The 27839-nt window shown below is 51.3% G+C and overlaps 2 protein-coding genes across 11 annotated transcripts in view; both read left to right on the forward strand.

Moving 5' to 3' along the window:
* ST3GAL3 (ST3 beta-galactoside alpha-2,3-sialyltransferase 3) overlaps positions 1-13930 on the forward strand; it is a 177995-nt gene extending 164065 nt beyond the window's left edge. For 4 of the 7 annotated variants that reach the window (XM_019751095.3, XM_019751094.3, XM_088791085.1 and 1 more), the window contains 3 exons: positions 8204-8350; positions 8549-8695; positions 12868-13930. In XM_019751095.3, the coding sequence (XP_019606654.1) occupies positions 8204-8350; positions 8549-8695; positions 12868-12957 (384 nt within the window). In that variant the 3' untranslated portion in view covers positions 12958-13930. Of the gene's footprint in view, positions 1-8203; positions 8351-8548; positions 8696-9321; positions 9511-12867 lie in introns of those variants that run through there. The other 3 variants (XM_019751097.3, XM_019751096.3, XM_074334584.2) reach the window with 2 other exon arrangements.
* Positions 13931-14076: 146 nt separating this feature from the next.
* On the forward strand, positions 14077-24412 carry ARTN (artemin). Of its 4 annotated transcripts, none has more exons than XM_074334587.2 (4): positions 14077-16944; positions 18276-18400; positions 18734-18872; positions 18949-24412. In XM_074334587.2, the coding sequence occupies exons 2-4, from the start codon at positions 18341-18343 to the stop codon at positions 19410-19412; spliced, it is 663 nt and encodes a 220-aa protein (XP_074190688.1). In that variant the 5' UTR covers positions 14077-16944; positions 18276-18340; the 3' UTR covers positions 19413-24412. The 4 variants fall into 4 exon arrangements, with proteins under 4 accessions (XP_074190688.1, XP_074190690.1, XP_074190691.1 ...); XM_074334589.2 differs by having other exon boundaries at positions 18339-18400; XM_074334590.2 differs by having other exon boundaries at positions 14077-16600; positions 18339-18400.
* Positions 24413-27839: the final 3427 nt, after the last annotated feature.

The following is a 27839-nucleotide window of genomic DNA, read 5'->3' on the forward strand; positions in this document are numbered from 1 at the left end:
TGTGCATTCCCCTAAGCCCAGGGAGGGAGATTCGCAGAGGCTGGGAGCAGAACTTGGATGTGCGGGATGCAGAATCCACACATGCGTCCCAGCACTGCTCATGATGTGGGATGGGGCCAGGAGTGGGAAGAGAAGCAGGGAGGCCGGGCCAGTCTCCCTGCACCACCGTGATCCAGCACAGGTCTCTCGGAGTCAGAATTCTAAATCCAAACCTGGCCTTCCGGATCACTTTTCAAGGGAGCACAGAATATGTTTTATTTAACAGTTTGATTTATAACTTTCAAATATGTAGAATCTGAAATTTAGACATATGGTACATGGACTTCCACTTGGAATTTTGTCCCCAGCCCCCGAAATGTTAGGGATGAGCCCACACGGATGTGGGAGCAAGGGTTAGAGGTGAGGCTGGGTAGGCGGGGGACAAATGGTAAAGGGTCTTAGGAGCCAAAGTCATATCAAGGAGCTGGGACTTTGTCCTGAGGATTAATACTAACAAGCTAAAGAGCTAACTTTGTGCCGAATATATTATGTGCGTGACTTTTAATTGTCATAGCACAAACACACTACAAAGTTCAAGCTAGTCTGATTTCCCTGATTTTATAGATGAAGATAATGAGATTTAGAAAGGGTAAAGACTTGCCTAGGGACGTGGAGTGAGTAGTTAGGGTGTCAGGGTTCAAAAACAGAATGACTCGCAGCCCAATCTGCAAGCAGTGGGCTAGCAGAGAGCATGACGAGAAGGATACAGGTTGGGTAGTTGCTTGGTTCCTGGGGACAAGGGAGAGGGAAAAGGCAAGGGAGACAGGATTCCAGTCTGAGTTGTGAGGAAAGAATGGTGATGGCCAGATCCCTCAGGGGAAATAGAATAAGAAAAGAAACCTCTTGGGCCTTGGTTTCTTTAGGAGGAGACTGTACAAAATATTCTTAAAGGTCTTTTTGTATGATTGTAATCCATGTTTTGAGGGTTGTTCATTGTCTGAAATATTATAGGATATATTTGTACAGAAAGTAAATGGCTTCTGTATAACAGGCACTCCTGTATCTGTTGATTGGTTGATCCAGGTTAATCCTTAGCTCTGAAATATTTGCATCTGTAGATGCCTTCTTTTCGAGCTCTTCTTTTTGCTTGCAGTTCTCTTAGTATGTCACCTGGCTCTTCCTCCCATTTTATGTACTGTGCATGTGAACATTCTTTGGATACATCTTATATGTACATATTTCAGTAAATAACTATAGCAGATATTAATATTTTAAACCTCTCTTAGTTTCTTTCCCACATAATAATAAGCATACCATGTGCTGAGACATTTGTGCACAACCCTGTCTTTCCCACTGTATTACAAACTCCTTTGGGGTAAGGAAAACAAAAACAAAACCAGACCTACACTCTGAATTATCCAGACAAGCTGTCTCAGTGGGCAGTGGAAAGCCGTGGAAGAGTTTCGCCCTGAGAGTGTCCAGATCAGATCTGTGTCGGGAAGTGAAGGAACTGAAGGAAAGCAAGCTGGGGGCTGTTTGAGTGACCCCACGGAGAGCTGGTGATCTGTCCTCCAGCGGGAGCAGGAGTGAACACATCTGCCCTACTCCTGGCTGCAGAAAGCAAGGCCATGGTCAGTCTCTCTGCCCCCAGACCTCTCATCTTGGCACGTAGACTGCTTCTCTCCTAACAGGAAGGAAGAGGCTGCAGAAGAACCCTCCCAGGGCGCAGGCCACACTTCAGGGCCTGGCTGGGAAGGTACTTTCTCCCCAGATGTTTTCCCCCATTGCTCTTGGCTGTTCTGACACGAGCAGAACAAGTTGCATCAGCAGGAGACTGGCAGCTCCACACAGATGAGCTGGGTCTAGACTTGACTGAGGCAGGGACATTCCTGGAGGAGGAGGGATTCAACAAAGAATGCAGCCCTCAGCTGACCTTGAAGAGAGGTTTGACGATTCAGGGCCAGTGTCATTGGCTGGCTTTATAGGCCTCTGTGTTGTGTCCTCTGGCTCAGGAAAACGAGATGTGAGAGGCCTTGGGCCAAATTTGATTAGGACTTCTGGGACCTGGCTGTGTTTGGGTGGCAGGCTTGGCAGTGTCACCCACGAGCAGGAAGGCCTCCGGTGCTCACTGCCCTCCTGCAGGGAACCGGAGGGAAAATCTGGCGCCTCATTTGAATACATGTCTGTCTGTGTACTGGCCTCCCACTGCCATCTGGCATCGCCCGCCACACCCTCTGCTTCCCTGTCTTGGCTCCTGTGACACTCACTCATAATCATAATAGATAAGATTTATGGAGCTTTTGCTGTATGCCAAACAGTATGTAATCCTCACTAATACCTGGGACGTAGGTCTGGTCATTCTTGTTATGCATGGAGGAACTTCAGGCTTAAAGAGAGTACAGGACATGCCCAGGTCACACAGATGTGGGATCCAGATGTGTCCCAGGCTTTCCAGATTCCAGGGCCCGTGGTCTCCCACTGTACCACACTCTCCCTAGTGCCTCTGACCCCTCTTCCTGTTTGTTCTCAATGTCCTCCTCAGGCCCCTCTGTTTCCACCTACCCCTTAAATATCGCTGTTTACAGGATTCTGTTCCAGGTTCCTATCTCTTCTCACACTATGCCAGAGATTCCTAACCTGAAGTCAGCAAATCCCCTTAACTCACGGATTCTGTGACCTTCGGCAGTGGTATGCAAAATGTAATGTGTATGTGCCTGTGTGCGTTTTTCTGAGAAGAAAAGCCATAGCTTTTATTTTAGGAAACAGGCTGTGGTTTTGTTGGTCCTTGATATTTTTATGGCTGGGGGAAGCACTGAAATGCCCAAATCATATCTTGGTCTTAATGTGCCTCCTTTCCCTGAACTTCTTGAGGGTGCTATGCCTCGAGACGATGATAGTGGTGGGGGAGGGAGAAAATAGAAGCCCTGAATTGTTCGCCGTGCCGGTTCTCAGTGCTCAGACACAGGGCTCTCTGGGCCCTGAGACCCAAGTGCAGGCCTCCTTTCCCTCAAGTCCTCCCATTGCTCTGCGCTGCTGCTGGCATCGAGCCCTAAGGCAGCAAGAGCTGCAGGGCTCCCAGTACCCAGTAAGCTGAGACAGAGACTGGGGGGCTGCTGCAAGGAGGCACGTTCTGCCTGCACGTACCCACTGCTGAGTACGAGCAGGGAGCTGTGTGTGTGTGTGTGTGTGTGTGTGTGTGTGTGTGACAGAGAGAGAGAGAGAGAGAGAGAGAGAGAGAGAGAGAGAGAGAATCCTCAAATCTAAGCAGTCAGATCAGTTGTATCAGTCGTTTCTCCTCTCAGGAAAGAGTAAAGGTGGAAAGAAAGGCAGAAGCTTTACCCTCCCCACTGAAGCTTTTGTCAGAATCTCAAAGAGCATTTGACACAATAAGCTAACTTCCTACAGTTTCACGTAGTGGTTACATATGGGACTTTTAGCACAAGGAAAAAGCTGAGACGTGGTTTCAGAGAGGATATCTCATGTCACAGAAATAACTGGGTTCTGAAGTTGGATCCAGCTCAGATTCTCCCAGCTGTGTGTACACCTTGGACAAGTCCCACCGCCTCTCTGATCCTCAGTCTCTCTGTGAAATGGGATGCGGGACCCTAACTTACCTTAGAGCTCCTGGAGGTCAGAAGGGAGCTCTCATCCTTGACCCCAGACTTCCTGAGGTGGGAACAACAGTGATGATGATAAATGATGAGGCAGAAAGAACACCCATCTTGGAGTTACAACACTTGGGTTTGAATCTTGGCACAGCTACTTGCATGACCTTGATCATGTTGCTTCATCTTGGGCCCATACCTGTAAAGTGGGTGAAAGTTGAAGAGATGTAAATAAAGTCAAGTCTATGAAAACTAGCCTGGAGCCTGGCACACCCCCAAGCTGTGCCCATTCCTGGCTTTCCCTACGCCTCCCAAGCAGCCCCTGCACTTCCTCCCCATTAGGTATGTGTGGGGCAGGCATGGGCAGGAGCCCCCGGGGGGGGGGGGAACTATTGGGGGACGGGCTGTGCCTCTCCTGGCACCTGCTGGCACTTGCCATTCCTTTCAGTCCACATCTGGCCCTCCCAGGAGGGGCTTCTCCCCAGTTCTGCATAAAATCTTGGCCATTTCTCCTCCCTTCCCTTTCCTACTGGGTCCTGTTAACCCTACCTTTACCTCCCTTGCACCTACACTTCTCCTGGATGCAGAGAGGGAGACAACAGGAGGAAGACAGACTGGGTCTGCTCTCAGTCTCACTGGTACTGAGACACAGAGAAATTGGCCCCAAGGGCCTATCCTTCTAGCTGACCATTGCAGGACAGATAGAATTTGCCAGAGAAAGATGTTGCCACAGAGGTGGGGCGACGTGAGGAGGGCATGGCTGGAGCAGAAACAGTCCATTGAAGGCAGCAGGTGAGCCTGAGGAGGTACTGACCAGTGGGGGTCTCTTTGCTGCCTCTGAGGGCAGTGGGGGAGCCTTGGGTGGACTTCATGTCTCCTTTAACAAGCTGCCTGCCGGGTGCTATGCTAGGCTGCAGAAATGCCCTGCGGGGTGGAGGGTCACGACGCACCGCCAGTGATGACCAGGGACCCATGAGCTGGGCACTCGGCCTGAATTATCTAATTCTCACAACAGCTCATAAGATAAAAACTGTTAGTATCCTGATTTCTCCATAAGGAAATGGTGAGTTCCTTGCCCAGGCTCTCCACACAGGAAGTGACCAGAGCTGAAGTTGAATCCAGTCCCTTCAGGTTGCTATAACAAAATAGCACAGATTGGATGGCTCGTAAATAACAGAACTTTATTTCTCACAGTTCTGGAGGCTGGGAGTCCAGGACCATGGCACCAGCAGGCCTGGTGTTTCAGGATGGCTTCGTGGTTCACAGATGGCCTTCTTTTCGCTATGTCCTCACTTGGCAGAAGGGCAAGGGATTTCCCTGGGGCCTCTTTTCTAAGGACATTAATTAACTAATTAATTAATTAATCCCACTCATGAGGGCTCCACCCTCATGAATTAATCAGTTCCCAAAGGCTCCGCCTCCCAATAAATCACATTGGGCATTAGGTGTTCATATTGTCACCTCCCAAAGGTTAGAGGTCATTTCTGCCTTGGGAGGAAGAGGGTCAGGAAAGAGGAAAAAGAAGAAGGATATGCTGAGTCTTAACAGACGAGCAGGATGGATGAGGTGGAGAGACATGGGAAGGCCGTTAGAGACGTAAGGAGCAGCGTCAGCGAAAGCATGGAGGCATGAATCAGCAGGCGGGAACTTCAGATGGCCTGAAATGGAAGCGGTAAGGGCAGATCGGGCTTACTGGCTAAAAAACTTGGATCTTCTATGGGCAACGGTGATGTGATCTGCTTGTATATAGAAAGATCGTTCTGGTAGAGAGTAGAAAAGTGATTTGGAAGGCAGAGGCAGCCCATTCTAAGCATTCATTACATGTTGAATAAATGGATGGAATTTAACATTTATTGTTCCAGTCGCTCTACTGGGCTCTGGGCTCTGATCAGTCAACAAGACACACTGTAAAGGGCCAGTCCCTAGGATAGTCCGGTTGAAAGGTGATGAGACCTGGACTTCCGGTGGTAGCAGTGGGTTTGGGAAGAACGGGTGGGTCTGTGGGGTTCTAAGAAGATAGAATCCAAAGAACTAGATGACCAGTCAGACAGGATGGGCTGCAGAGGTGAAGAAGAATCTAAAGTGGATTCCTAGGTTTCTGGCTTTTTGGAGGACATGAGAGGATAGGGCATACAGGAGCAGGAGCAGATCTGCGGAAACTAGAAACAATTTAGATGTCCAACAACAGAGGACTGATTAAATACATTATGTACCTCCCTATGACAAAATTCATAGACAACATTCGGTTATAGAGGTGTATCATTTAACCAAACCTCTATTGTAAACTTGGATTTTTTTTTTCTTCTGGTTTTTCACTTTCACATTATAAATAACATTGCAATAAGCAGTTTTTTACAAAGGTCTTCACCATTCTGATTACTTTTAGGAGAGAAATGTTACTGTCAGTCAGGTATAAACAGCTTTGAGGCTTTTCATTCGTATTCAGACTGCTTCTTAGAAAGTCTACACCAAACTTTACTCCTAAAGTGTAGGGGAGTTTCACCTCAGCAGACCACCCTAAGCAGTAAGATAAATACATAGATACACATAGACACATTTCAGAGGGTAAAAAAATAGTTTCTGGCTATTTTAATTTGCATTTTTTTGTCACTATCGAGTTGACTTTTTCATGCTTACTAACTTTATTTTATATTCTTTTCCCATTTTTATGGAGTCTCGTTGATTTTTCAATGAATTTTTTAAATATGTAGTATTTATTTGTGACAAAATTTTTCCCACTTTTTTGTTTCCCTCGTAATTTTGCTTACATTTTGATGTAACAAAGCACTAAAAATGTTTACAAAATCAAAATGTTTACTTTTTTCTTTATTTCTAACATTGCATTAACATTTAGGAAGTTCAATGATAAAATATACATCTAAATTTTTTTTCAGTTTTACTTTTTTAGCATCTAGTTGTTTTGTGTGTAGTGTGAAGACAGGCAGTAAGCGGACATTTTTTTTTCTAAATAGTAAATTTTCAAACGTCACTTACTGAGAAGATCATCTTGTTCTCACTAATGGTGACGCTTCCTTTATCATAACCTAAGTGTGTGTTTGATCTGCTTCTGGGCTGTCTCTTCTTTCAGTGATCTTTGTGTTGATTCTTACATGTCTATCAATGTTTTTATAATTGTAAATTCATAATGTACTATTTAGTTTTTTAATTTGGGGGGCTATTTTTATCTGTTAAATATTTGGATGGGTTTTTAGAATCCTTTTGGTAAATTTGGAAAAAAAAATCCTATTGGAATTTTTCTTAGAATTATGTTAAGCCTACATTCATCTGGGAGGGGGGTGGGGTGGAGGATTGATATTATGATAATACTCAGCCTTCCCATCCAAGATGTGGTTTGTCCCATTTTTTTTCCCAAGTCATTTTTTTTAGATCTCTCAATAAAGGGTTGTAGCTTTTTTATTTTTTTTTTTACTCTGGGTCCCACATATTTAAATTTATTGATCGGTATTTGATTATTTTTTTGTTAGGATTGCAAAGGGGATCTCTTTCGTATTACACGTGGTGACTTTCCTGTTGGAGTACAGATCCTATTACTAAATTATTTTATCCATTCTAAGTTTAGTTAATTGTTTTAGGTTTTCTAGGCAAATGACAAACTCCCTGAAAATAACAAGTTGGAATCCATGGCTTGGTAATGCCTCCAGTCTTCTGAGTTGGTTTGTGACTTTCTTTAGCAGCATATAGGACCCCAGTTTTTGGGGTGGTGAAGGTGAATGAATGGGTTGATCCCAAGTTCAGGGTTTCCCTGGGCTGAGGCAATAGAAGGGCAAGGGCTGGGGAGCTGAGGAAGTTCAGAGAGAGTAGCAAAGTGGTATGCTTCAGGGACTTGAACAGAAAGGCAGGGCTGGAGACTAGAGGAAGGGAGAGAGTTAGAAAGAAAGTTGCAGCCCTGGAATGGACACTGGAACATCAAGTTTCAGAGCTCATGCCTTTCCACAGTTTGGTACTAAGATCCCTAAGGGAAGAATGACCCCATTTTGCAGTTAAACTGAAGCTCAGAGAGCTTGTCACTTGCCCAAAGTCACCCAACTCTAGTCAGTGGCCGAACTGGGATTTGAGTGTTGTTCCAGAGCACTTACATTCTGTCTTTATTTTCCAGGTTCACTTTAGAACAGTTGACTGAGAGAGCAAGGAGAGTCAGCAGAAGGGAAAGGAGGCGAGCCCAGCAGAACAGATAGGAGAGCAAGGGCAGGCTCCTCCTGGGCCCCTCAGTAGCTATGCAGGGGTGGGGGACAGCTGGGCCATTGGGTCTTCCAGCTGCCCCAAGAAGCTCTTCAGGCCAGAGCAGCACGCCCCAGTGTGCCACACCCTGTGCCCCACGGTGCAACTCACACTGGGTCCTCCATTACACACTGGCGCTACCATATGCTCACTGTTCCCACGATATGCCCTTATCTGTGTCACACACCCCGTGTCCCCAGCACACACCAAGTCCTCCCTCTACCAGCTGTCTTTATTCCACGTCCCAGGCTCCCCAGTATGACCTCATACCCCCCACCTTGTTTCTCATTTGCCTGTACACGCTTTGGGTTCCCTGCCACTCACACAGTCCCATCACAAGCTGTGTGCCCAGCTCATGCCCACTTATGCTGTGTCCACAGAGTGCATCGGACGGCTTCTGGAAATCTGTGGCCACTCGAGTGCCCAAGGAGCCCCCTGAGATTCGCATCCTGAACCCATATTTCATCCAGGAAGCTGCCTTCACCCTCATTGGACTGCCCTTCAACAACGGCCTCATGGGCCGCGGGGTGAGATAGCTGGGCCCTAGGAGAGGAAGAACGGGAACTGGGTCAGAGTGGCCTTGGGAAGGAAGGACAGGGCAGCAGGGTGGGGACAGAGGGCTCGGTCCTCGGGAATGGAGCTCAGCTCTGAGTTGCTTAGCGGAGGGTCTCAGCCTCACTCAGCCCTCCATCTGAACTCTGCGCCTCCTCCCTTCCCTCCTCTAGAACATCCCGACCCTTGGCAGTGTGGCAGTGACCATGGCACTACACGGCTGTGATGAGGTGGCAGTCGCAGGCTTTGGCTACGACATGAGCACCCCCAATGCACCCCTGCACTACTATGAGACCGTGCGCATGGCAGCCATCAAAGAGGTTTGAGGCAGGGTGGGGGCACAGCCCCTGGGCAGGGCTGAGGGCGGGGGCACTTCCAGCACAAAAGACAGGCTCTGACTATGTACACAAGTAAATGGTAAGGGGATGAGCCGGCAGCTGCTCCGGCTGCCCAGAGCTGCCAGGAAGACGCCCCACCCTCAGCTAAGTTGGGACACTGGAGATCCATCCCTGCCTGCGGGCCTCTGACCACCAAGTATCCTCTGTGCCCCAATCCCCAGCCTGCCCCTGAACCCAAAACCCCTCTCCCCAGCCTTCTTCCTGAACTGTCCCCCCCCCCCCCCCCCCCGGCCCTCTCCTCGCCCTGGTCCCGCACCTGCCCCCGTGCTCTTCCCCAGCCATCATACGCTCATCTCGGCACCAGTTCAGAGCCATCCGCTCTACCTCAAGTCCTGTCTTCGCCCCAGATGACTTCCTTGCTCCCTCAAACAACCCATAGACATTGCTTCCGGTCTCAGGACACCCCTGGTACCCCCTCTACCCTGCCCTAAGGCCAAGCACCCAGAATTACTTCCCAGGTAACCGTATATTCAAGTACCTTAAAGTTCAAGAGTATTACAGTTCTCCCAGCCTGTCAGTCAGCCTCTCCTGCATGTCTCCCCTCACAGCGAGAGCCCATGTGGAAAATCTGGACCCCACTGAACAACCGCCTTCGCTTCTACCACTAACCTTCCACTGAACCCAGCCTGGAACCTGGATATCTTGGGCTAGCGCCTGAGCAGCTTCTCTACTCCTGCATCTGGGTGGGGGGCTTTTGGAGGAAATCTCCCATCTGTGCAGATCACAGTTCTAGAAATGTAGGAGTTCCCATCTCAGCTTGCCCTCCTTCCTGCTCACGTCTTTCATTCCCTTCTCCAGTCCCCACTACACTGTTCCAGAGCCGTACACGCCCCAAAAGCTCCCACCACGCTCCCCTCCTCCAGTGACGGCTCCTGCTGGGTCATCCTTGGCCCGCCTCACTCCCACTTGGCCCTTCGGCCCTCACACCCTGCTTCCCCCTTACCTGGCATGACTCCCACCAGAGTCACCAGGGACTTTTCTCAAGGCTGCCAAATCCAATGGACACATGTAAGTCTCGTCTTTCCTGATCTCGCAAACACTTTTTTATGTTGACCACTCCTTCGTCTTTGAAACTCTCTCCTGCTTAGACTTTCGAGTCAGTAATTTCTAGTGTTCCTCTGATTTCACTTGCCGGTCTCGTTCTCTTTCTCAGTGTCCTTGATTTCCGTCCGCCCCTTAAGAATCGGCGCTAGCCAGGGCTCCCGCTGGACCATCTTCTCTCCTCACACTACCTGTGCTCCAGGAGGCTCACATCCCCGGCCGTGGCTTCAGTTACCATTTACACTGTTTTAGGCTTTCTGGTTCATTCAGATTACCTCAAGTTACTGGAAGTTATTTCAAGGGAATAAGAGAGACTTGGGACTCTCACAGGGAACCAGAAACAGCCTTCCAGCTGGGCCTCCTGTTGCCTGGAATGAGGTTCGGGAGTGGGAAGCCCCTCCTGGGCCCCGGAGCTCCAGAACTGTCTTATCCCCTCAGTAGTGGCTCCCACCCTGCCTTATTACCTGACCGTTAGTCTTTCCATCTGTCTTTCTTGATGTATCTTCTTGTCTTTGTTCCCTGCCAGCACCCACTCCAAACTATTGTCACAGCTTTTACCTGCCTCCTGGCATCTATTTACTTGTATATTTGGTCTCTTACAAATTTCTTTTATGTAAACTTGATGTGAAAGAGGGTGAGAAACCGTAGATATAGGCAGTGGCTAGATCATGAAGTGCTTTCTCTGCCACAGTGAGGAGTTTGGATTTTGCTTTGAAGGCTGGAGGAGTCCATAAAAGTGGAAGCTTTTGGGTCACTATGGCTGCAGCATGAAATATAGGGGGGTACAGGACAGGAATAGCAAATCGTTAGGAGGCTATCCCAGGGGTCTAAGCAAGAGATGAACACCCCTAAACTGGAACACGGCAGAGAAATCCGGGCTAGAAATGTAGGTTTGTGACTTATGAACAGACTGCATGTTCAAGGCAGGCAGGGATGAGATTTCTTAGGGAGATGATAGAGTAAGAAGTGTAGACAGTTAGGGCAGCACCCTAGGAGCACCAATATTTAATGGCTGGGTGAGAGAAGGGGGGTCAGCGATGAAGACAGGAAGAGGGCTGTCAGAAGGAAGGCCCTCCTCAGAGTGTGGGCTGTGCGTGGGGTGGACAGCTGCATCCAGGGGTCCTGGTGAGGCTGGGGACCTGGGATGACCAGGATCCCACCCCAGCCCATAGACCGTGTGGGCAACGTTCCCAGCTGCCCGCACGGAAGGAGGACTCGGGAAAAGAGAGCGCTGAAGAGGTAGCACTGCCCGGGCTAAGAGCTACACTCCAGGCAGACTTTTTTGTTTATACTCTTTTATTATGAACATTGCCAAACATACTCATAAATGTGGAGAATAATATCATGAGCGCCTGTGTAGCTGTCGCCTGCCTCCCTCAGTCACCGCACACCGCCATTGTTTCATCTGTTCTTCTCTCATCCTTCCCCGCCCCACTCATTACTGGGAACAGGTCTCAGATGGCACATCATTCCAAACATAGATAATTCAGTAAGTTTCTCAAAAAGATAAGGGCTACTTTTATTATAATACCATTATCATACTAGAAAAATTAACAATAATTCCTTAATATCATCAAATATCCAGTCCTCTGCTGCCCTTTCACCCCTCAGTGACCCCAGGGGGCAGTCTGGAAGCTGACCTACCATACTTCTTCTTGGGGAGTGAGGGAGGGGTGGGGTGAGTAGAGAGCCGTATGAATTTCTCCATTGGCTTGGATTCTTGCCCTGTCATTCCTCCAAGCCACCATTTTCTTACCTATAAAATCTAATTTCATTCAACACATAGTTACTGAGCACCTACTCTGTGCCAAATAATCCTTGTCTCCAAAGAGAGACAGTGAGCTAGATGCTTAAGTCTTCAAGGTGTGAGGGCAAACCACCCAGAGGTGCCAAGGAGGGCCAACTCATAGCTGGCAGAGTATGACAGGAGCCTCAGAGGAGCCGGAGGTTTGAGGGAGTCTGGAGGGATAAGGGACAACTGTGTAGACGCAGCAATAAAGACTAAGGAAGACCTGCCCACCTCTAGGCACTGTGGAGTGTGGACGTGTGAGAAGAGTCACCACTGAGCATGTGTCCGGGGAACGCTGTCCTTAGTGGCAGCCAGCTTTGTGGTTAGCACAAGTAGTTGAAGGGTATGTTCAGAGAAGAGGAATACAGGGAATTTTACCTGAGTCTCAAATTGAAAAGATTTGAAAGGTTGGAGAGGGTTAACTGGATCAGACTAAGGACCAGAGAGAGCTTTAAGTTCTCAGTACCAGGAAGTCGTGGCTCTTAATGTTACTAGTGAGGGTCACTGCTGGCAGATGCGACGGGGCAGTCAGTGGGTACACACGACGATAAGGCCATTGGCTATTGGCGTTTTTTCGTTCATTCATTCAATCATTCAATCCTTTTTCATTCTTTAAGAGACTTAGTCATCAAAGCTTCCTGGTAAGAATACTGGGGATGGGAAGGGGAAAGAACCTGAGCCTGGGCGCAGCCTTCCGCTAGGAGAAGGCAACTTCTTCCCTGTAATTTCCATATTAGCAGTAAGATGAGCCTCTTGTCCTCTGCCCCCTGGCTCTGATCTGAGAGGCAGGATTTCATCAGCCGCCCCCAGGCCTGGAGAGTGGATTACATCAAGCCAGAGAATGACTAAGCCACCCCATGCAGCTCTTTCCAGCAGGGTCCACCCCCAGGCCTGGGCCGGACCTAAGTGACTCACATTGCCTGTCCATAGGGTGCCTAGGACCTGGGTGCCCCGGCCATGCTGCCGGACAAGGAGGGCTTCAAGTCTGGGAACACAAATGAGAAGTCTGTATCTCCTAAGACTTGGAAGCAGTTAAGAGGCATAGTTCTTCCGGGATGGGAAAAGGGGTTAGAAGCTTACATTCTCTGAGTCCTGGGAAGGATGAGCTGTGGCACTTCTAGAGCAGATGTCCCACAGTCACAGCATCGGAAGGTAGTGGTCAGAAGAGGACACCAAGCCCTGGGATGGTGCATGTTAGCGCGGCTGTGTCCCAGCAGTCACCTGGGCTGCCCAATTGACCTCTACTCCATCTCTTTCCTTCCAGTCCTGGACACACAATATTCAGCGAGAGAAAGAGTTTCTGCGAAAGCTAGTGAAAGCACGTGTCATCACTGACCTAACCAGTGGCATCTGAGGTGGGCCCAGAGGGCATATGGCCATGGAGGTCTCAGCACCGCAGGAGCAAGCCGCAGCCCCCGCCACCTGCACACTTCACTGGCCTTGGTCTGGCCCTGCCTGAGAGGCACAGGAGTCTTTAGACCCAGAGGACAGTGCCAAGAGGCCCCAGGCGTGGCAGGGCCTTGGCAGGGCAGCCAGAGCTATGTCTGCTCAGAGGCCAGCCTCAAAGACCAGCATGTGGCCTCACTCAGCCTGGGCCCTTGAAGCCAGAGGGCCAGGAGGCCACTGGCCATGCCCAGCAGGCCCAGCATGCAGGAGGTGGACACAGGCAGCAAGGCTGCTGCTGGAATTATTTCTCTAATCAGTGTTTCGTGTATTATTTTGTGAATTGGGGTGGGGGGGAGGGAAGGGATAATTTATTTTTAAATAAGGTTGAAGATGTCAAGTTTGGTCCACTTGCCATGCAGAAAGAGGCCCACTAGAGGGCCCATCAGGCAGTGGTACCAGTGGGCTCCCTGTAGAGAGGGAGTGCCATGACTAGACTGTACGATGCTCCAAGGCAACAGGGAGGTGGGCAGGATCTCCTGCCAAGCCCCTCCAGCTCATGACACTGTTTGGCCTTTCTTGGGGAGAAATGGGGTATTCCCACACACCAGCCCCTAGCTGTCCCACAGGGAAACTCTGGAGCCATCCTTGAAGCCAACAAGACAGCCCCTGGGCTAGAGCAGAGAACTTCATTGCTCAGGAGGCGAGGCCTGGCCCAGCCTGATGGGAATGGCCCCTCCCCAGCTGCTGCTGATCCATAGGCCAGTGCCCCAGGCCTGGACTTAACAACTTGGCAGCTGTTCTTCGTTTCAGCAATGAGACTGCCAGGTCTTTGGGTTCTGCCTTTAGCCTGGACCAGAGGGAAGTGAGGCTCAAGGACCTTACCCAGGCTGTGGCAGCCATCCTGAGCAGCCATCATGGAAGCAATAAAGCTCTTCCCTGAACCTGGCCTCTTGCTTTCTCTGACTCTCCTGGAGCCTCAGCAACTGTGCTAAACCCAAGGGCCATCTCTCCAACCCACAGGTTCCTGGGTCCCTTACACTTCTCGTGTCAACTGCAGGACATGGGTAGCCCCCTGAGGGCCTGCTGGCGCCTCTCCCATGCCACAGCCGTCCACCAGCTTTGCCTTACGACAGGTAGACCAAGGGTACCAGGCCTGCCCCAGAGTCTACCCTGTGCCTCCTAAAGGAGCCAGAGGCAGGGGATTGAGGCGCACAGTCCTAGGATAGTACCTCGGAGTCACCACAGCCCCAGCACTGCTGGGATAGAGATTTCTGTAAGCAGAGGAAAGATAGGCTGCTGAGCCCCCAACACAGAGGCGCACACACCTCACCCACTCCTCTCAGCCCTGGTTGAGTCCTGGAAAGAACACGCACACCCTCCCCCCTCAGCCTCCCTCTTCCCACACAACTCGAAGGCAGAGCCCAGCTCTAGGCACCCTCTGGCAAATATTAGAAAGGACATCTCTTCCCATCTTACCCCTTTAGAGCCCTGGGATCTGGTCCCCCTTCACTCAGCATCCCTATGCAGGCCTGCACCTGAGGCCATGACACGAGCTTCCAGCCATATTTGCCACCTTGACAGTAAGGGGAAACTCGCCCCTCACCTGCCATCCCCATCCAAGAGTCCTGGCCATACCAAGGACCACTGACTTCCCATGTGTCCTGTTACTGCTGTGGTTTGTCCTCAGACAGAAGCCTCCTCAGTTGAGGGGAAAGCAAGGCCTTGACTGTGGGACAGGCAAACCCAGAAACTCCCTTCGGATTAAACTGGGCCTATGATACACAACTCCAGTGTTCGTCCTGTTCTGCGTGAATGGCGCCCCCTTGAGTTGTACAGGGCATAGACTGCAAGCCATAGCCATAGCTGATAAAGCCCCAGGGAAGCAGCACGGAGTGGAGCTGCTCACCTCTTAGCCCCCTGTCCCACAGCGGTCCCTCAAGCCTGCAGACAGCCCCACCACCACCAGCACCACCAGCAGGTCTGCAGTCTAGCTGGTAGTCCCCTCCTGTGCACAGAAACTGCTCTCACAAAAGCTGTGGTTCTCAGCCATGGCGGTACACCAGGATCAGCTGTGCAGATTTGAAACCTTGCACCTGCCCATACCAAAATTCTGATTCAGGTCTGGGGTATGGCCCAGATGTGGATAGTTTTGAAAGGTCCACAAGTGGTTCTGATGCATAGTCGATATAGCTGGTCCACACACGTTCCCTGAGCACTTTCATCCCCACCCACGGCTTCCAATCATCAGTTGGTCGACAATTCCCAAGTTGCCATCTCCAGCCCAGCTCTCTCCACTCTGCTCCATGCTACAAATTCAGCTGCACCCTAAACACACTAGGATAATCCTTCCCACTTGACATGTCCTTCCGATGTCACAGGTCCTTCCCATTTGACATGTCCAACACTGAACACGAGCTGCTGCCCCTCTTCCAGGGAGCTCCCACTGCCAGAATGCATCCGCTCCACTTGGCCACGCAGGCCAGAGGCATACTGTTGTCTGCCCTACCCCTCACCCCATCCAGTCAGGCACCAGCTGAGTTCTCAAAGAGCCCATGAAACCTCACACTCTCTCCACCATTCTGCTTCCAACTCCACTCTCCCAGCATCCTCCTGACATATCTCCACCTCTCATCTCCAAACCATCCTCCCCCACTGCAGCCAGTCCCTGAAATGCATGTCTGATATACCACGCACCTGCCTGAAACCCTTTGGTGGTCCCCAGTGTCATTAGGATAAAGTCCAGAGTCCCTGGTATGATACAGCATCTAGCCTTTCCTTACCTTTATCCATGTTACCCAACCTCCACCCCACCTGCCATATTGCCATAATCAGGCTTCTGAAATACTACCCTCCAGCTCCCACCTCAAGCCTGAACGCAAATGTTCCTCCTCCGTGACCCTCCCCTACTCCAGCCCTGGGCACCCACTGTCCTTGCAGTGTGGGTGTGCAGCGGGGTTTGCAGGAGTGTCTCTACTCCAAACCCCAGGCAAGGCAGGAGGGGAGTGGTGAGGTGGCTAGAGCTGGGGTAGACCGTGAAACCCCCAGGGCAGTGCCTGGCCCACCCAAAGATTTTAATGGGTCTGTTGAGAGAAACCAGGGGTGGACCAGAGAGGCAAGAGCAGTCACTGCGGGGCAGCCAGCCAGAACCCCAGCGACGATGCAAACCAGAGGGCCGGTAGCCCAAGGCAGGGACCAGCCTGTCCCCTCCCTCTCCCGCCCTCAGCCCAGCCTCCCAACTCCCTACTACACTAGTCTACAAACTCTGAACGCCCACTTTCCGAGCCTCCGCGCCTGGGATCTCCACTCAGTCCTGCGTTCTCCACTCCCAGCGTCCTCCCCTTCACCTTGGGGGACTTAGCTGAGCCGGGGGGGTGGGGACCGGATCCTGCCGGGTGGAGCGACCAGGTGAGCCCTGAAAGGTGGGGCGGGGTGGGGGCACTCTGGGCCCCACCCCAGGATCCGGTGACGCTGGGGCTGGAATTTGACACCGGACGGCGGCAGGCATGAAGCTGCTGAGAGATGGAGTTGGGCCCGGCCCCCAGACACAGCCCACGGGCTCCGCCAGCAGCAGGTCCCTCGGTCCCAAGCCCTTGCTGCGTCCCAGACCCACGGTAAGCCAACCTGTTGGCCCACCCCTTGTCCCAGCTCCACCGGGAGCAGGCAGGAGAATCCCCCACTACTTTCTCACATCCTCCCTCTCGGGCCCGCTGCGCAGCTCTCCACCCCTCCCAGCCCCCTCAGTCCCTCTAGTCGCTAGTCAGCCCTGCCGGCCCACTGTAATGGGAGGCTCCTGCTGCTGCTACAGGGCACAGACTGGCAGCCAAGGCCACGCTTTTGGCTAAAAGAGGTACTGCCAGGTGCACAGCCCGGGGCATGAGCCTCTTGAGCTGCGGGGGAAAGTCCAGCACTGGTCCCAGGAAAGGTGCCTAAAAGAACACGGCGCAGGACCCCGGTGGTGAGTATATGGCTGGCAGATGGGGAGGACCAAGTGGCCCCAGACCACCAGGAGGGAGAGATAGGGCCTCACTGCTCTCAAGAGACTTGCTCCTGGGCTCCCTCTAGCGCAGGGGGCCCTGAAAGCTTCCTTGCCCCCCTTTCCGTCAGTGAGAATAGTCACTGGCCTGGCCCCTCAGGGGCCCTATTCAATTAGTCGAGCACACCTGAAATGGACCATACTATCTCAGTGGGATGGACCTGCTGCTGGCAGAGACCTGAGGAGGTCTGACCCACAAGTATGCAGATATTCTGTGTGCTAGGGGTTAGGGGTGCAGGTGACAGCTGGGATCCAACAGCAGGCCAGCTAGTGAGGATTCATGAGGGCTCTGGGGCCCCAAGGGGTGTTTGAGAGTGCCAAACATTGTGGGCTCACAAAAGCTGGTGGGGCTCAGAAAGGCTGGCTGGTCTCAAGACGGATGGCTCATGGGGGAAACTTCCAGGAGCAGGGCCAGGCCGTCAGATTCACAGGAAGCTGGAAGGGAGACAGATCCGGACCAGCTCTCAGGGTGGCTCAGCTCTTAGAGACCAGGCTGGTGTGGACGCCTGGCTGGCCATCCTGGAAGTTGCTCAGGCCTGAGTCTGGCTGAGGGTAGGGAAAAGACCACCCCACTTTGAGTCTGCAGGCTTGGCAGACACTGCCCCCTGCTGGCCATAGGGAGCCCAGGCCCCATGTTCTTAGAGGGTCCATCAACCTCCACCATCTGCTTGCTCTTGACCGACAATCTATGGTCAAAAGAGAGAACTCAGGAGGCTCTGGGTTCAGACAAAGATCACAGAGGCTCAAGGTGCAGCAGTGCTGGGTGGGTAACACAGGCTGGGGCCTGGGCCTCCTGTCATCCACGACTCAGGTCAACCAGCCAGCACTCTAATTCTTCAGGCCACAGCTTCCTCTTCTATACTGTGGAGAGAAAGCTCTCTGTGGGACCAACGAGGTCCAGCTACTTTCTTCACCTAGTCCTGGCATCACCATCCCTGCAGCAGAGACCAGGAAGGTCCTGGGGGGAAAAAATCCCTTTCACACACTCCTCCCTCCTCCCCCCACCACTGTGTGGGTCTAGCCTTGTGACCTTAGACAATGGCTGAGATTCTCTGAGCCTTGTTTGCTCATTTGGAAAATTGACCATTTACCTCGTGGAGTTGTAAGAACTGAGAGAGGTAACAGTTTCTGATGCAGCTGTTTCTCCTGGGTTGAGTCCAGCTACCTAAGGCCCTCCTTTTTCCTCACCTGGAGAGACACTGAAGTGGAGGGACGACCTAATCAAAGGATAACTCATTTCTCAATGTTCCAAGCTGCCTCAAGAGGAGGGTGGGGGACAGGTCAACTAGGCTGATGGGAGCTCCTGGTATTGACAGAGATGGAGCCTGGACATAGAGGCCCTTCTGTGCTGCCCTGCTGGCCCCCGCCTAGGCGGCAGGTGAGTGGCTCACCCAATGACTCCCACCTGGTATTGAGGAAAGGTGGTTTGATTGGGGAGGGAGAGCAGTGAAAGGGAAACGGTCAGGGAGGGACCAGGAGGCTGGAGGAAGGTGATTGCCCACTGCCCTCAGCTGATTTCTCCCCTGGGCTCCCTTAGGCAGCAGACCCATTATCCTCCAACCTAAGCCCTTCCTAAGCTCCCCACACCCAACTAGGAGCCCATCACCCTCTCTGATCTCCACTGCCCCAGCCCCTCCCTGGGCCCCATCCACCTTGAGCCCACCAGGGTGCCGTCTTCCTCCCTGAGGCTCCACTTTGTCTCTGTGTGCAGCCTGCCTTGTGGCCAACCCTAGCCGCTCTGGCGTTGCTGAGCAGCGTCTCCGAAGCCTCCCTGGGCCCTTTGCCCCGCCTCCCCGCCACCCGCGAAGGCCCCGCGCCTGCCCCGGCGTCCCCCGCCGGCCACTTGCCGGGTAAGTGAGAGGGTGAGGGGCTTGGGTGGGGGCGGGGCTGTCCCGGGACCCCGCCCTTGACTCGGTCTCATTCCAGGGAGCCGCGCGGCCCGTTGGTGCGGCGGAAGAGCCCGGCGGCCACCGCCCCAGCCGCCCCGGCCCGCGCCCCCACCGCCGTCGCCCTGGCCCTCGCCCTCCCGCGGGGGCCGCGCGGCGCGTGCCGGGGGCCGGGGCGGACGCGCGCGGGCCCCGGGGACGCGGGACTGCCGCCTGAGCTCGCAGATGGTGCCGGTGCGCTTGCTTGGCCTGGGCCACAGCTCGGAAGAACTGGTGTCTTTCGGCTTCTGCAGCGGCTCTTGCCGCCGGGCTCGCTCCCCGCACGACCTCAGCCTGGCCAGCCTGCTGGGCGCTAGGGCCCTGCGGCAGCCTCCGGGCTCCCGGCTGGTCAGCCAGCCCTGCTGCCGACCCACGCACTATGAGGCCGTCACCTTCATGGACGTCAACAGCACCTGGAGGACCGTGGACCGGCTCTCAGCTACTGCCTGCGGCTGCTTGGGCTGACGGCTTTCTCCAAGAATTTGCAGATGGCACCCTTACCTGGGGATCTCACCACCTGGAAGGGGCCAGGGGCCTCAGCCAGAAATGGGGGCAAGTGATGGGCATCAGCCCTGGACAGACAGAGGGACGACTGCCAGGCAAGCCGCCCACGGTACTCACCCTGCGAGTCCCAGCCCTACAGACACCAGAGACCTCAGCTATGGAGACCTTAGGACCTACTTCTCACAGACTCTGGCACTGACCAGACCACAGACCCAGGACGCCTCCTCTGAAGAACCCAGCAGTGTCTGAGGTGGCAGCCTCAGCCCAGGTCCCAAGGAGACAGAATTGGAGGAGATACATTGCAGTCGCATTGCTGAAGTGCCTGTGCTGGAGGGGGCCTGGTACTCACTCCTGGGAGCTGGACCCCTATTTATTATTTCTAAGTTATTTATTTACTTCTGTGGTTTGTCAGATCTTTTCCTGGGCAGTGGGGGCTGTGTGTGTAGAAGCAGGTGTCTGGAGATCACACCCTGACCATCCCAACTGCAGGCTGACTCAGCAATCACAGCAGACCTGACCCAGATCTCCAACTGCTTGTTCCAGCCAGCAGCTCTGGGACACGAGGGGGCATGGAATATAGAGTGGGTGGCAAAGGTGCGTACACCAGTCCTGGCAGGCCAGCTCACAACCCCTTGCATCGTCCCCAGCACTTGGGACTTGGGGTTACCAGTAAGGAAAGCCCTACCCTTTTAACCTCAGGCATCCTGGGGACCTTGCTTAATGGGTAAAGACAGAGAATCACACATTGCTCCACTCCCCTCTCATAGATCAGTGTCCTTACCCTCCAGGTCACCCTGACAGGTGCATTCACTGCCTCCACTTGCAGATGGTCCAGCATGGGGAGCTCACTACCCACATTGCATGAAGCAGCCCAGGGCAAGAGAGCATCTGAAGAGGCCATTGGGAGGCTGGCTTAGGGGGATGAAGGACAGAGGATCAAAGGGTTAAGAATTCAGGAAAAGACTGAGGGCCCCAAGAGGGCCCTACATCTTGGGTGATGAACAAAGATATTCATTTATTCATTCAAGAAGTATTTATTAAGTACGTTTTATATGTCAAATACTGCCTAGACACGAGGGATGCAGAAGTGAAAGGGACATGATCTCTGCCCTTAAGCTTAACCTAGAGACAGACAATAAATAATTATATAAATAATTATTTAAATTCAATTTGGCAAGTAGTGTGAAGAAGGACAGGAAGCTAAGAGGTGCACACCTTCATCTGGAAGGAGGAAGAGATTAGTGTTGACCCTGGCCTTCCACACTGTCCCTGAGTCATCTCCGAGAAGTCAATGCCATCGCTCTGAGCTCTTCTGCATGTTCTGTGAAACCTTTGTTTCCTGGGTCCTATGACTCTGTCCTCCATGATTTTCTTCTTTGGAAATAAGATGGGGACATGTGTTTGGAAAGCATGCGGAGTCTAAGGAACGGGGGGACATCCGGAGGGGCTGTCGGGAGGCCATGAAGTAAGCGAGTCTGGAGTGGAGGAGGGAGGTCTAGGCTAGAGGTCGATTTGGCAGCTATGAGCAGAGGCAGTAGCTGCAGCCAGGATGCATGAGAGTGAGGCAGGTTAAGGGTGGGATACCTCAGGCATTTGACACTGCTGACCAAAAGTTCTTCCAAACGGCGGAAGTGCCTACCTGCTTTGGCACATGTGCCCCTTTCACCCAAGCTAGAGTGAGGCGCTGGCAAGAGTTCTCAGGGCTGTGTGCATTCGGGGTCAAGGAGGAGAAACAAAGCTCTGCTTCTACTCTTCTGTGTTCACCGCCCCGGTCCTAAGTGCTCCCAAAACTTTGGTGCTCTCTTGCTCCCCTCAAACACACCCTTGCCCACTCTCTCTGCCTCCAAAGTGATTCAAGATCCTCAGTCTCCACACACCCTCCCCCCAAAGAAAATGGTACCGCTGCCATACCATTTGCACACACCTCAGAAAGGCCTGGCCCTGGCCCTGAATGAGAGTGAAGAGGGACATCCTGTCGGTTCCAGGGTGATTGGGGCTAGGGAGCTCCTGCTGGAAAGACTTGGAAGCCTGGTCGAGTCCCCAAACTCTCCAGCCCCTCCCTCTCAGTGACATCTTCACTCTCAGAGCCATTTAAAGGCGATGAATTGAAGCCATCTCTGACAATGCTCACAGCAAGAGAGGCAGGTCAGAACCCAAGCCAAGGAGGCTGGCTTGCCCCAAAACTGCTGGTCCTTGAGAGAGTAGGATCCCCCCAACTCAAGGCTGTATTCCGGGCCCCGGAAAGATTGTGCCCAACATCTCACAAAGCCCCAGATGAAACAGCAACTTCAGGAGGCACATTCCCACAAGAACTCGTATCAGTTTGCAGCTCACAACGGCCCAAATCCCTCTTTAAAAAAAAGAAAGTAATAATAAAGCTATTTTCCCCAAAGGAAAAGAGCTGCAGAGCTGCACATCTCTGCCTACAACTTAGCTGAGGTCACCTGGCACATGACCTCACGGGGCAGAGCACCTTCACACCTGGGGGCCACAGGTGGCTCTCGTAGCTCCATTTTTTTACTGTAGTCTTTGTTTCACATTTGCAAAACTACATGGCCCATTTGAGTGGTCTTCCCAGAATAATAGTATGGTCTCCAAAGGGGCATCAAGTCACCACCTCCTGTAAGATGGAAAACTATAGGGGGCTTTGAAATGCTGGTTTTTCCAGCTTCAGGGAGCACCCAAAACTTCCCTCTAGATTTCTTTCATCCAGGAATCAAGGTCGGGGGTTCCATATGCTCCCCCTGCCCCTGCCAATGGCTTGCCTCCTGTCTTGTCCAGGGATTGCCATATTTCCCCTGGCTAGAGATCCCTATGACAGAGTACATGTGGACTGGCTGACTAGATGATGTCTCATCTTGAAAAGGAGAGGATGGGTAGAAAACTGAGAAATCAAAGATCTAGAATGTGCGCCATGTGAGATTACCTTTCTTGTTCACAGGAGTGCACCTTAACCTGTTTTGGAGTTGTGGAGTCCTTAGAGAATCATAAAAGCCAATGATTCTCCCCCCCCCCCCACCCCCGACACACACAAAAAAATGCTGAAAAAAAACAAAACACTGATGTGTAAACCTGGTAAACAATTCTAGGGGGTTCACAGACAGACGATGAAGCTCATTCAGCGATTCCTTAGAAGTTCATGGCCCGCGAGGTATCATGCTCTTTTCTAGGTATTATTATTAATGTCCTCCTGTAGCGAGATTTATTCCTCCATCTGCACTCAGGATTCCATGTCAGGGCTCTTGGTCTCAGTTATTTACAAGCCTCCCCATTCTTCAACCTTTTTCTATTGAATCTCTCCTTTCCTTCTGCACTTAAACTTGCTCAAATATATCACAGCGTTAAAAAAAACTGACACTGTGATACACTGTGATGTATATATGATCTGAGCTCTTGCTAAGGTCACCAGTGGCCTCATGATTACTAAACCCAAAGGCCATTTCTTAGCCTTTAGTCCTCTGAACTCTCAGAAGCATTCAACTTTATCAACCCTCCTTGAAACCCTATTTTCCCTTGATTCTCTTGATCCCATACTCTCCTGTTTTGTCTTCCACCCCTCCAGCTGCTCATTCTCAGACTATTTGGGGGCTCCTTTATCTCTCACTGCCTCTTAAGTGTTCCTCAGGGCTCTGACAGGCCGTCGTCTCTTGCCACTCTTCTCTTTGAGCAACACTGTCTACTCCCATGGTTTCAGTTATCACTTCCATGCTGATGGTACACACATTGTACCTCCAGCCTGGCCCTTCCTTCTGAGCTCCAAGTCCATATCTCCCGTACCTCTATCTGCACATCCTCTGAAACTTCAAACTTAACATATTTGTCCTGTGAATGTACTGTTCGCGCCTTCAGATCCATTCTCCATGCTTCTCTACCCTGCTCTAAGCCACACGTCAACGAGCTTGCCTGCTCTCCAGCACCAACCTCCATCCAGTGACACAAGCCAGACACGTGAGCAACACTCCAGACTCCTTAAGCTCAGTCACTTCCCTTACCCGTTGGTCCTCAAATCTTTACATCTTGCAAGTGCATCCCCTTTTCTCTATTCCCAATGTTATTCTGTGGAAGCCTTCATGATTTGGGGAATGGTTTATTCCCCAAACTGGTCATCCTCCTAACTGGTCTCTTTGAGGTCTCAACTGCCTCCAGTCATTCTCAACCCTGCAACCAGAGAAGTCAATATTCTCTTATCATTAATTGAGCACTAACTATCATGCACTGGGCTAGTTATGGGAATTCAGAGGTCATCCAGAAACATGTTCTGCCATTAAGAAGACCATAGTTGGAGGTGGAGGTGGGGGAAGGGTGCCAGGTTTAGCAAATGAAAATACAGGACATCCAGTTAAACTTGAATTTCAGATAAACAACAAATATTTTTATGTCTCATGCAATAATGGCTGGTATTCAAATTTAACTTGGTGTACTGTATTTTTTTCTGGCAACCCTAAATGGGAGTAAACAAGTAAACAAAAATTGCAACCAACCATCATAAGCCCCCAGTAGAAGTATGACTAGGGTACAGTTATGTGTGTCAGGGAGGGGGAAGACTTTCTACACTCACAGAGAGAGAGGACTCAGTTCTACCTGGATGGAAGGGGAAGAAGAGCCAGAAAAGCCTTCATGGGGGAGGCAACACTTGAACTGAGGCTTGAAAAGTGAAATATTTGCCAAATGTGAATGTGGGGCATTGGGCCTGTACTGATTATCCTTTATCACCTTCCTTATCTGTCAGCGTGAAATTCACCCTTTTCACTCACCATGCCCTGTCCATCGAGGTCTGGGTCTCAGCCTTGGGCAGGGGTTGGGGGTGAGGGCCTCTTCCTGGGCTCTCTATCTCATCCCTAGAACTCTGCTACTCCTAAATTATTTAGATTTCGCTTCACTTCTTACTAGCCAATCACTCTTTACTTCAATCCCACTACAGTTCAAAATTCTTATTTTAAACTGTCTCTGTGTGCTTACTATGTGGTTTCTCCTGATTGGCCCCAGCCTGACACAGCCTTCTAAGCAGAGGCAGTAGCATGAACAAAGGCAGGGAAGTGTGGAACAGCCTGGTGTGTCCCAGGATAGCCAGCAATTTCATGCAGAATTAGGGGGAGGCCCTCATCTAGGCTAGAGAGATCGTAAAGATCCTTGAATGCTATACCAAGGAGCTTGGACTGTATCCTGAGTGGAGCCACTGAAGGGTTTTACCCAGGACTGGCTGAAGAGACGTTTCAGATGGATCACTGGCTGTTGTATCTAATATGGACTAGAAGGGCCGAGGCAGCGGGCACCAGTTACAGCCGCTGCAGTCAGAGCCATTCAGGCAATAAATGCTGGCCTTGATCTAGAGCAGAAGCAGTGTGGAAGGACAGAGGAGACGTGAGGCACAATAAACGGAACTTGGTAACGAACTGGTTGTGAGCGCTTGATGAAAGGGAAGGTTTCCAGGGCTCTGGCGTAGGTGGCTGGTAAGGAACATAGAGGATGTAGTATTTTTAGTGTGTGATGGGGATAAGGTATGAGGGAGGTCATGAGTTTGTTTTTGTACATGTTAAACTTGAGGTGCCTTCAAGGACATGGACTCTCCGGCAGCTGTAACTCAGAACAGTCTGGACTAGAGAGATCTGGGAGTCACAGCTCCAAGCCAAAGAAGTGGTGAGATGTTGAGGAATAAGAAGAGATGCCGAGGCTAAGGCCTGGAGAACCAACATTTAAGGAACAGAGAGAGGAAGAGGGGCAAGCCTGTGAAGGGGCCCAAATGGGAGTGGTCGGAGTAGTAGAGAAAACCAAAACAGAACAGGGGGAGGGAGTGGTGGGTCAACCGGGCCAAATGCAGCAGTAAAATCAAGCCACATAAGGGCTGAAATTGCCCATTGGCTTGTCTTGCAACAAGGTAACCTAGGGACTCAGGCTAACCTTCTTGCTAAAAACTAGAAGTACTAGACGAAACACATATTTAAAAAAATTAAATGCATCCATGAGCTGGTAAACATAAGAAATACTCAGGCCAAAAAAATAAGTGAAAGCAGGAAGCTACAAAGGTAAGCGAAGCTAAGTAGTTGGCTTTCACCTTGAGGGCATTTGCCTTACCTGCTGAACCCGAGCATTGGTTTGTGAGGGCTCCTGAGTTTATGGTGGAATCCTACCCGGAAACTTCTCCATAAGACCAGGACCCCAAAGGCTACCATCACACTTAAGGATGAACTAGAAATAATCCTGCCCCTTTTCTACCTAACTTCTCTCCCTCAAACCAGGGGACTACAGAGAAAATTGCTCACATTTCACCTTGGTGCAGTGGACGTGGGGAAAACCTCCCCAAAATACTTAATTACAAGCAGCCCTTATTTGATTTTGCAAACTAAATCCACACTATTTTGGAAGGCTGAAAATCTTCAAATCTTCAAACCTTCAAAGAAGTTAATTTGTCATAGTTATGGATTGCTAGTGGTTCCAGGTGACCAACAGAAGCTCCCTCTCCTCCTCTCCTGAGCTCTGGAATGCTCTCTCCTGAATGGGGGACGCCCTCCTAGAGTTGTCACAGGTTCTGGCCCCTATATATATCCTACTCTTGTCACTCCAAGGACGGAAAAACCCATTTGTAACTAGCTCCCAAAGATTCATTCCTGACTTGGCTCTAAGTTATCGTGGATTGCTATCCACATCTCCTGAAGTCCCCTTTGATCTGGTACCCAGAAATGCCCTAGCCCTCCCCAGGCCTATTTCAGTCCGTCTGTCCTAGGTGATGTTTGTGAAGCATGTTCAGGAGCCATTGTTGGTGAAACTTGGCTTCTTTCTCTGCCAGGGGAACCCCCAGGGGCAAGAAGAAGCCTTGGATTGGAAGCAGAAAGAAAACACATTCACCAAGTGGTGGTCTCTGGGCCCAGCCCTATTCATACACCATTTCATGTCCTTCATTGGAGAAATTACTGTTCTCATTTTATTTTTAAAGTGAGTTTCAGGAGAAGTGAAGGTATTAGGGCTAGAAAGAAGTACAGACAGGTTTTGAACATGGCCTAAGAGTCTTAACCCTCCCCCTCTTCTCCCACCTTCCACAGTAAAATCTCCTGTTAATTATCAGGGCCAGGTCATTTCACAGCTCTAAGCGCAGACTTGGAATCAGTTACTTTTTTTTGGCTTCCTGTTTCCTCCTTCCAAATCTCCCCTGCTTCTACTCTTTCCTCCTTCAATTTATCCTACATACTACAAGTAGACTTTTCTAAAATGCAAATCTAGTCATCAGTGCCCACTTGAATCCCCATCATGGTCTCATATTGCACTTAGGATAAAGTCTAAACTCCTTCAAGAGTTTACTGCTCCCAACGTTTCTCCAACCTCACCTGTTACTCATCCCCTCCCCCTTCCTCACCCCACATATATTCTATCCCCTTAGCCTGAACACAAATTACTAGCTGTACTTCACTTTCTTGATAAAGATTTCTTGAGTGACTGGACTTTGTTTATAAGCTAATCGAGTCCCGGTCCGCCCCAGTTTCTCCATTCTTCAAGTCAGATCAAGTTTCTTCTCCTCAGGAAAGCCTGTATCCACCTTCTCAGGCCTCAGCAGCTATTGCCAATGCCGGCTTCCTCCACTGAACACAAGTACAGAGGTCCTTTCCCTTTAGATGTTTCCCCACCCCCACCCCACCCCCGTTGGGGTAGCTGGCAAGAGTTAATAAAATGATAAGTGGAGGGGTACCAGAAAGGGGCTGCTGGGGGCTGCCGCCGGCCAGATCTGTGGCTGGTCTCTGATACCCTAGTTGAGTGTCCAGGGACAAGATAAGCTCAACTTTCCCCAACCTCAGTTTCCTCATCTGAAAATGGTGAATAAAAATACCCACCTCAGAATTGTTGAGAGAATTGAACCTAAGGTATGCAAAGTATTGTTCCTAGCACTTAAGTGTGAGCTATTCTTATTCTAATTACTCGTAAAGGGAAGTTGCTCCCAAGAAACTTAAGGAATTCTCCGAGCACTGTCCATGGTATGTGGTTTCCTGGTTGCTCAGTGAGTGATTCTGAGAGCCGTCGTTTTTTATTCTTGAGGCGCGCCAAGCCCCCGTTCTTCTCAGTGGTGCTGACGCCTTCTTCCCAGACGGCCCCCAGGATGTACCCGAAGCGGAGCACTAGAGTGATACCTCCCCCCCCCCCACACACACACACACCTTATCTTCCAGTCTGGGCTCCCACCTCCCTCCACCCGTCCCTTGAGAGTCACACACTCTTAGGGAGCTGCTCTGCAGCTCCTCCCGACGGTTTGACTGGGAATGCCTCAGTCAGCCTGGGACTTGCGGGGCTCCGCGGGTCACCAGCCCACGTGCTCCGGTCTCAGTCGCAAGGCGCCGCCCCCCACCCAGCTAGGCGCAATACGGACTACATTTCCCAGGGTGCGCAGCGGCGGGACCTTGGCTC

The sequence above is a fragment of the Rhinolophus sinicus genome, chromosome 14 (assembly GCF_057876585.1).
Source record: "Rhinolophus sinicus isolate RSI-liver-muscle chromosome 14, RSI-T2T, whole genome shotgun sequence".
NCBI lineage: Eukaryota > Metazoa > Chordata > Mammalia > Chiroptera > Rhinolophidae > Rhinolophus > Rhinolophus sinicus.

Excerpts from the sequence above, each read along its gene's own strand:
- ARTN (XM_088791086.1), top strand. The coding sequence starts at position 16,493 with ATGAAGCTGCTGAGAGATGGAGTTGGGCCCGGCCCCCAGACACAGCCC. Across the intron at positions 16,601-18,733 it reads TGCTGCGTCCCAGACCCACG|CCTGCCTTGTGGCCAACCCT; the intron begins GTAAGCCAACCT and ends CTCTGTGTGCAG. Across the intron at positions 18,873-18,948 it reads CCCCGCCGGCCACTTGCCGG|GGAGCCGCGCGGCCCGTTGG; the intron begins GTAAGTGAGAGG and ends GTCTCATTCCAG.